Raw genomic sequence first — 9445 nt, 5'->3', positions numbered from 1 at the left:
CGCAGGGCCGGGAGTCCGCACAGGCGCCGCCGCCTCACTCAGCTGCTCTTGTCCGCGACCAAGGCCCGGCGGGGACAAGGGCCACCGGCTCCAACGCACACGCCGGTGACCCGAGTTCCCTCCGTGGGGGGGGCTTCGGAGCCCACGGACCTTCCCACGGGGGCGGGGGACAGCCCCTCAGCCCGCCCCTGTGCCGCCACCAGGCCTGTCTTGGACTTTGAAAATGCTCCCAACTCACGGTGCGCTGGCAAGTGACACACAGGGACGGCTCGGAGCATGTGCATGAGCGAGAGCCCATGTGGTGTGTGTATGAGTGTGGCGTGCGGTGTGTGTGATGTGTGGTGTATGAGTGTGTGTCATGACTATGGTGTGTGATGTGTGGTGTATGAATGTGTGATGAGTGTGGTGTGTCGTGTGTGTAATGTGTGGTGTATAAGTGTGTGTGTATGAGTGTGATGTGGGGTGTGTGTAATGTGTTGTGTATGAGGGTGTGTGAAGAGTGTGCTGTGTGGTGTGTGTAATGTGTGGTATATAGTGTGTGTGATGAGTGTGAAGTGTGGTGTGTGATGAGTGTAGTGTGTGGTGTGTGTAATCTGTGGTGTATGAGTGTGTATGAGTCTTAAGTGTGGTGTGTGTGATGTGTGGTGCATAAGTGTGTGTGATGACTGTGGTGTGTGCTGTGTGTAATGTGTGGTGTATTTGTCTATGATGAGTGTGGTGTGTGGTGTGTGTGATGTGTGGTGTATGCATGTGTATGAGTGTGGTGTGTGATGCATGTGGTGTGTGGTGTCTATATTGTGTGGTATATGAGTGTGTATGAGTGTGATCTGTGGTGTGTGTGATGAGTGTGGTATGTGGTGTGTGATGTGTGGTGTATGTTTGTGTGTGATGAGTGTGGTGTGTGGTGTGAGAATGTGTGTGATGAGTGTGCTGTGTGGCGTGTGGAATGTGTGTGATGAGTGTGGTGTGTGGTGTGTGCAATGTGTGGTGTATGAGTGTGATGAGTGTGCTGTGCTGTGTGTTTGATGTGTGGTGTATGAGTGTGTGGTGAGTGTGATGTGTGGTGTGTGTGTTGTGCTGAGGGTGTGTGTTAGGCTAGAAATTTCTGGATCCTTCCAGCACGTTGATACAAGTCTCGGGTTTTCTCCTATGTTATCTCATTTCATCCTGGCACAGCCTGTCCAATGTGTGTTGTCCCCATTTCACAGATGGAAACTGAGGCTTGTGGGGACTTCAGCATCCCCCAGAATCCCGCAGATGATCGATAGTCGGCAGTGCCAGCCCTGTCTGCTGATTCCCCAACCGCGATTCTTTCCCCAACGTGTCCCCCCACCCAGTTGGCTCAGCTGACAGCGTGTAGAAAAGGTGTCCCACGTCAGTCCACAGCTATCGCTGCTTTGGATGTGGGATGTGCCACCCGAGCCAGCAGGGGAGAGGGGACCGGGGTGTCCCGGGTTCCAGGGTCACAGACCCCCTGGGAGGCAGAAGAAGTGAAGAGCACCCCCCCACCTGCCACCCTCCTGCGTGACGCCCAGGGCCGGTCACCGGCACTAGGTTTTGTTCCCCAGGCCCCAGTGCTATGGGAAGAAGAGGTTTTAAGTGAGAAAAGGAGCCCTCAGTCCAATAAAAAAACTTCAGAAAAATGCTGATTTTTAAACAGGGGTGTGTCCGCTCGCGTGTTACATTTTGGGGTCACCGCGGGGCTCCTGAGAGCTTTTGTGTCACTGCTGGGAGCTGAGACGTCACAGGGGCGTGTGGGGTCCGGCGCGTCCCCGACACGCAGCAAATACTCACGTGGGACTTTCAGACCCGCCCTTGGAGAACTTCCTCTGCGCCACTGCAGTTTGGAAGTTGCCTTCCCATCTACTCTTGTCGCCTCTGCTGCCTGCACCATGTCGCCTCAGCAGCACTGCCGGTGGCCTGCGACTCTCGGAGGGCTCAGAGCCTTCTGGGGTCAAACAGCCAATCTAGGAAGGGGCAGCGTGGTGCTCCCGGGCCCCTTCTGGCAGGTGCTGGCCCTGGTGGCTGGCGACAAGTGGAGGCGCCACCAGGCACCTGATTCCTCCTCCTCTCGGGCCCTGCGCCTGTATGAACCCAGGTCGGAACAAGACCCCGGGGTCGGGGGCGGCGAAGGCCAGCTCCGGGCGGCGACTAAAGGACGGTGTTTAGACCGAGAAGGCGGCACCATGCTGCGCCCCGTCACCTGCCTCCTCTGTGACACGGACGGCCTTCTTCTGGGTACGGAACGGCTGTGTTCAGTGGTGTTTCGAGAAACATGTGGCCGCTCTGGGAGGAATCACACCTGGGACGTGCAGTCCCTGGTCAGGGTAAGAAGGCGCCGGAGGCCGCGCAGATCGTCACAGACGTCTTGACCCCCCGCGTCCAAGGAGGAGCCGCGGGACGAAAGCCAAGCGACGTTAAAGGAGCTGTCCCCACGGCCGCACTCATGCCAGGGGCTAAAAACTCGTCCGCCACCTGCGGAAACACAACATACCCTCTGCCGCCGCCGCCAGCTCCGGGTCTGCGTCACTCGAGATGAAGACAAGCAGGAACAAGGAATTCTTTGGTTTGTTTCGTCACCTCGTTTTGGGAGACGACCCGGGAGTGAAGAGCGGGAAGCCGGAGCCCGACATATTCCTGGCTTGTGCCAAGAGGTTGTCCCCGCCTCCTCCCGTGGAGCAGGGCCTTGTCGTTGAAGATGCTCCCAACGGGCTGCAGGCGGCCCTGGCAGCCGGGATGCAGGCGGTCACGGCTCCAGACGGACCCCTGAGCCACGACCTGACGGCAAAGGCCACGCCGGTGCTGGATTCCCTGCAGGACTTCCGGCCTGAGCTGTTTGGGCTGCCCTCCTACGGGTGAGGGAGGACGTGTCCTGCACTCCCTGCCCACGCCGGGCCACGCTGCTGGGCAGGCGACAGCACCCAGACCGCAGCCTGCATATTGATCCCGGCCTTCCTGTTGGCGTGGCCCACTGCGTAAAGTGTTGATAGAACATGGCTTGGCAGTTGACAGAAAACAAAGTAGAGACAGCCCAGAACAAAGGTGAAACTTGAATGACCATCTGAAAAATCGAGCTGGTGTAGCATGTGATAGACAAGCGAGTAGACATGCTTGCGTGTGTATACCAATGTGCTAACATGCGTGTAGGCATTATATACATATATATATATGAAGGTATATACATATATATATGTATATATATATGCATGCATGTATGTGTAGAATGTATACCTCTCCAAGACCAAATAAGTTATATTTGTGTTTGTTTTATTTTAGTTTTTCTGAACACTTGACTGGGAAATGTGAACTATGTATACATATGTGTATATGTTTTTGTGTATATACGTGTACACATATATGTTATTTTTTATATATTGTACCTGTTTCACTTTCCCCTGTATTGATAATTAACATGCAGGAACAACTGATGCAGTGAGATGTTAATTCTGTCTGGTTGTAATCTGAGTGGGAAAGCCATGTTTTTGATGAGTACTAAGAGGTAATTGTCCTTATTAGCTACTATTAAAATTCTTTTTGTGACCTCAAAAAAATAAATAAAGAAAGAAAGAAAGAAAGAATGGTGTTCATCCACAGTCCACAGGAGATCCTCCTGGAGGACGCCCAGGGGTTGAAGTTCTAACAACAGCAGGTGGAGATGAGGACCAGAAAAATGTCCTTCACGGCTGTCAGAGTAGCCCTATTTTTAGCCTCCTTTGCTGTGGCCTGAGGAAACACAGATTATGAAAAACGCATTTTACTCCATGCAACACAGCCGTAGCTAAGGCCTATGACTGGGAATCTACTAGAAGCCATGGCTCTTTCAGGCAGAAGCCTTTTAAAATTTGTCTTTGTATCTTCAAGGCCTGTAACAGGCCCTGGTATACAGGAGGTGCATAATACATGGCGAGCAGAGGGAGGCAGGAAGTGTGTCCTGGCTGGCAGGAACAGTGCTGTCGTCAACACTGTCAACAGTCTCCTGAGCAGGGAAGCCTGTCTGGAGCAGAGTCCCCTGTGTCTCTGGGGGAGCTTCTCCCTCCACCCTCAACCAAGGGGTGGCCCCGGGGGGCGATAAGTGTGCTCCAGTGTGGGCACGTCGGTACGGAGAAGCGTCCTCCTCTTTCTCATTCGGAGAGAGCAGAGGCGGGCTCGGAAATGAGCCCAGAAAGAAAGAGGAGCAGCACTCGCCTGCCAGGAGTTTGCAACCAGGGACAGGAAGATCATGATGTACATAGAGACGGGGTCTCGCTACGTTGCCCAGGCTGGACTCAAGCTCCTGGGTGCAAGCGATCCTCCCGCCTCAGCCTCCCTCCCGAGTGGCCGTGGCAGGTTTAGACCATCGCCAGGCCCAGAAGGCAGCAGCGCGGGGCAGCCCTGCAGCAGGAGGCCAGCAGCCTCCTGCGGACACAGCTCCTCCAGTCTCCTCAGCGCCAGGGGCCAGGGGCCACTGCCTCTATTCCCACCCATGTCGCTCCCTTGTCTACCTGGACTTCCTTGTCCTGGGGGACGTCATCCACTGTCAGGTCCCTGGGAAGACAACAGCTCTTCTCCTGGTTCCAGATGAGCAGCATGTGGCCCTGCAGACAGCAGGCACACACGGCAGGAGGAGAGGGGACTCGAGGGAGGCAGTGGGAGGGACACAGACCCCACACCAGACAACGGGCTTAAACTGGGACTCCACAGCGTCCCACTGGTGTGACCTTGGGCAGGTTACTGAAGACGCAAAGCTGCCATTTCCACGTCTGTAGATGGGGATTTAGAACATATTTAACGGGTTTTCTCAGGGGTGAATGAGAACGTGCGCAAGACACACTCAGTGAAGGCTGGACCTCTTTGGTGTGAAGGCTGTCACACGGCTGTCCAAACCGTGTGTCCCTGCAGACTGCCGACACACAAGTCAGCCGGGTGGAGACGCTTTCACAGCCGGTCTCCCTACCCCCATCCCCTGTGGCTTCGCCTTGTCTGAGACGCCAGCGCTTGAGCGGAAAAGTCGGTGATGGACACGAACCCAGGAACCACGCGGTCGGGCCTGCTCCCAGGGAGGGTTGACGAGTCACTGGAGCCTCGGCCAGCCACTCACCTCGCCTGCAGAATGAGGGGACCAGCGCGTCCCCACCCAGCTGAGCTTGTCTATGCAAAGACGCCATAGACCCGCGACCCGGAGCCGCTCGGAGGCGGTGAATAATAGCTCTTCAAGTCTGCAGTAACAAACGGCTCCAGGCCGGGCGCGGGGGCTCACGCCTGTAATCCCGGCACTCTGGGAGGCCGAGGCGGGAGGATCGCTCAAGGTCAGGAGTTCGAGACCAGCCTGAGCAAGAGCGAGACCCCGTCTCTACTAAAAATAGAAAGAAATTATCTGGCCAACTAAAAATATATATAGAAAAAATTAGCCGGGCATGGTGGCGCATGCCTGTAGTCCCAGCTACTCGGGAGGCTGAGGCAGGAGGATCGCTTAAGCCCGGGAGTTTGAGGTTGCTGTGAGCGAGGCTGACGCCACGGCACTCTAGCCCAGGCAACAGAGTGAGACTGTCTCAAAAAAAAAAAAAAAAAAAAAAAAAAAAAATTGGCCTCCAATAAAACTACATTGCAAAAAATGGGAAAGAAACAGAATGGGAAGAGTAAAAAGGTTGAAGAGGCAGAGCCTGAAGAATTTGTGGTGGAAAAAGTATTGGATCGACGTGTAGTAAATGGGAAAGTGGAGTATTTCCTGAAGTGGAAGGGATTTACAGATGCTGACAACACTTGGGAACCTGAAGAAAATTTAGATTGTCCAGAGTTAATTGAAGCATTTCTTTCTTTCTTTTTTTTTTTTTTAGATTAAGAAATAACTTTATTTTTTGTGTGTCAATCTCATGATTGAAAAGACATGTTGCTCTCAGATAGACAAGAAGCATAATTTGAAACAAAATTCTTTCTGAAAATTTAGCTTATGAACTCATTACACTGCAAATCAGAGAAGGATCAACAAAAAGCTGCAGCCAACATTTAAAACTGGTAAAACACTCTATCCTAGGCTTAGTAGCAGAAATTTTAAAGCTTTATCAAAAGCACATCAGCCACAGAATAGCAACAATAGAGGCATTAACTGTTGTGCCTTCAACTTAAGAAAAGCATTTAAAATATCATCCCATTTCCTATAAAAAAAGTCATTTCCCAGGAAAGAATTTATTTATTTATTCAAAAGACTGTTAGAACTGGAACACTCTTCTTCCACTTCAGTCTAGGTTTGCCTTTAATCAACATCTCTAGCTAATACTTTGACAGAATTTGGCTTCTCAGAAGTCTGTCATTTAAGCACAGTGTGGAATGGGAAAAAGTGTGTATACGAGGAAACTAGAAGAGTACAAAAAATAGTCACTTCTGAAACTCACTGGTGCTCAAGACATCAGAGGCTCTCTATTAAAGTGGGTCCCATAGGCCTGAGAGCTTTGTGCTTGAGGAAATACTACTTAGAGGTAGCTCTGGTTCTGGTTTATATTTAATTACAATTTGCTGTGTCCTGTCACAGGAAAGTTCTAACATTTTCAGCAAAGTAAAAGCACTCTAAACTTCCTCCTTACCCACCCTATAGCTTCCCCATAGAGAAGGGTAAGAAAAAGCTTAATGTGACTCCACATAAAATAGCAGCTAATTCAGCAATTCATACCTTATAGTTGGCAGGACTAGGAAAGGCAGCCTGGTGCCCCAAGCTCTAGGAGCTGGACCTACAGAAGCATGGAGGTCTGGTGTGTTCACAGCACTCAGGAAAAGGAGGAGAGGGGACTGATTAGGGTGCACATATGGAGAAGTTCTTTTATGCATTTCATGGCACATTCTGCCACAGCAACAAAACAACCAAATCAGGAAGAAATTTGACTGTACTCTTAGATTTCAAAGTCTGTGCCCCTCATCCACTCCCTACCTACACTTCATGCAAGAAAGAATGATCACTATTATCTATTTGAATATAGGGCCTAAGAAGAGGTGGGCCAGTATGGGTACAAACACTATATTCTATAACAAAACACTTTTTGAAAAGATTTATATAACTTTAAGTATGAAAATGAATGCTTCACCTCTATATAGGTATCGTTGTATAGTCTTGCACCAGTCTTGTATAGTCATGACCATGAATATGGTCATGTTTGAAAGAGAACTCAAGCACACACACTGAATCCAAAAGGCAGTTTTACAGGAGATGCGAGTCGCTAATAACTTTGCCCAGAGCATCAACCATGCCACTCTGAGCCTCTCTCCTTGAGTCAATACTCTGAATGTCAAACTGAAAGGGAAAGCATCAAATATTCAGACCAAATTAATTAGGTGCCACAAACTTTAGCACTCAGGGTATCATTTCAATGATACTGAAAAAATACCTACTGCCTAAAGTATTCATTTTTAAGAAGTTAATAAACTGAAAATTTCAAAGGAGAAAGTGGTTATGAGAACCTTCCTCCCACTCCCTCTTCAAATAAATCATTAAATACAGTCATTTTTATCATAACAATATAAATAATTTCCATCATCCTGAATATTACTTTATAAAGGTATATATTTCAAGAGGCTTTAAAAACATTTTTCAACCCAGCATTTGAGAATAAAGCATTAAAAGAGTTTTGTATATAGTAACACATACATGTGATAAGTGTATGAATTTACAACCATACATGATATATGTATATATATTTATATAAAAAACAAACTTGGCCAGAAGTTAAGGCTACCTACAAAGTTGTCCAAGTAAATTATGCTTGTCAAAAAAATTACAAAATTAAAATCACACATACATTTTTAAATCATCCAAACCACTGACAAAATAAGGTTCAGCATCTAAAGTTTTCAAATTAACTGCAAGAAAGTGCTACAGACATTTACATTTTCTTAGTATAAGTCAGTGTTCCCACAAAGTTGCATTTAAATTTTTCACCAGCCTCAAAAGTAATACAACTAAAAACAAACTTCTAGCACTCTTAAGAGAGAATAGGTTGTAAATGGCAGGCAACAAGCATCATTTACAAGTGTGCTGTCTCACACACCAAAGTCCAGTTCGTAATACTATTTGACCTGCCACATGGTTGAAATTCTAAGCCTCAAAAGGGACTGAGAATGAACATTTCATTAATAATTACACATATCAGCAACCACATGATAAAGGTTTCAGGCTTTTCCCATTCAAAGTAAATAATTTAAATATGAAACAAAATAACACCAAAATGTAAGTTTCCTCATTTCAAAACAATGAAAAGTCATTCCTGACATTTGCCTAAATATTTAAATCCTTTAAAAAAAGTATTCTGAATAAATGCCTTTTAAAATTAATTTCAGAAAATATATTTATAAATATAACTCAGAGCCTGCAAGCTTCTCATAGAGTTTTAAAAGTACAGAATTCACTAAGAAGGAGAGAAGTCATTTAACTCATGTATTATTTTAGAAAATAAACTGAGATGGCTAAATCTATCTTACTTTTAGTTTGGTATTTTACATTTCCAATTTGCACATCTAAAAGCTATTTTTATTTTTATTTTTTGTCTTCCAAACTTTGTACAACATATATTTTAGGATGAAAATTTCCATCAAATGGTAACAGGAGCAAGATTTTTAACACAATAATGTTTAATGCTAAGGATGTTATGTCTCTGTTGATCAAAAAGAAAATCCTATCTTAGACTTGATTAAAATTTAGTGTTTTAGGCACTATCTTAATAAAACTAGCAACCTCAATTGTTAGCTCATGCCTAAATAGGTTACTTTCAACAAATTACTGAAATAATTTCTCTCTTTTAAAAGAGTTTGTTCCTATTTAAAGATAAAATATATTTATTCACTGAATCAATAGAACATTTTGAGCAACTCATAGCTTTTTTATGAGAGCTGATTCACCAAAAGAAAATCATTTCAATCCTCTACAGCAGAGCTTCAGCTATAGAATTTAGGCATCACTGAGAAGTTAGGACAGGTAAAAAGACATTTATTAACACTTAGTGACATAACAGTTTTTTTAAATAACTTTAAACATTATTTCTCTTAATAATTTTTCAGGTAACAGTGTCTAAAGAATACAATTTTTAAGATTAATATACAAAATCACCTTAGGGAATTACTGCAAGATGCTACTTTGCCAGCATGGCCCAGCATCTGTCTTAGTTTGTTTTCCCTTCATCTTTGCTTTAAAAAAAAAAAAAACCCAAAACTAAAACCAAAAAAACACCTAGAAGGTGAGGCAGGTGATTGTCTTCATGAGCTATTTGATATAGACTGTGGCAGAAGATGAAGAGAATAGAATGATATATTTAAAAAGCCAACTCAAGCACAGAATGCTTCCCATGTTATGATCCAGTGGAATGCAAGCTAGAAATAGGATAGAATTTAGAAATACGGCTCTGTGTTGATGGGTTAAGGCATTCAGACTCCCCAGTCCTTTTAAAGATCACTTCCTGTTCCTGGAGTTTCCTGGCAAACTCTTCTT

At 46.3% G+C, this 9445-nt stretch overlaps 1 protein-coding gene across 1 annotated transcript; it reads left to right on the top strand.

The window, feature by feature from the left end:
- Window positions 1–1892: 1892 nt before the first annotated feature.
- LOC123627286 (pseudouridine-5'-phosphatase-like) lies at window positions 1893–3120 on the top strand. The gene is made up of 2 exons (XM_045536748.1): window positions 1893–2327; window positions 2461–3120. The coding sequence occupies exons 1-2, from the start codon at window positions 1893–1895 to the stop codon at window positions 2857–2859; spliced, it is 834 nt and encodes a 277-aa protein (XP_045392704.1). The 3' UTR covers window positions 2860–3120.
- The last annotated feature ends 6325 nt before the right edge of the window (window positions 3121–9445 follow it).

The sequence above is a fragment of the Lemur catta genome, chromosome 24 (assembly GCF_020740605.2).
Source record: "Lemur catta isolate mLemCat1 chromosome 24, mLemCat1.pri, whole genome shotgun sequence".
Lineage (NCBI taxonomy): Eukaryota > Metazoa > Chordata > Mammalia > Primates > Lemuridae > Lemur > Lemur catta.
Note: the sequence above shows the minus strand (reverse complement) of the source record. Positions and strands in the feature narration are given on the sequence as shown.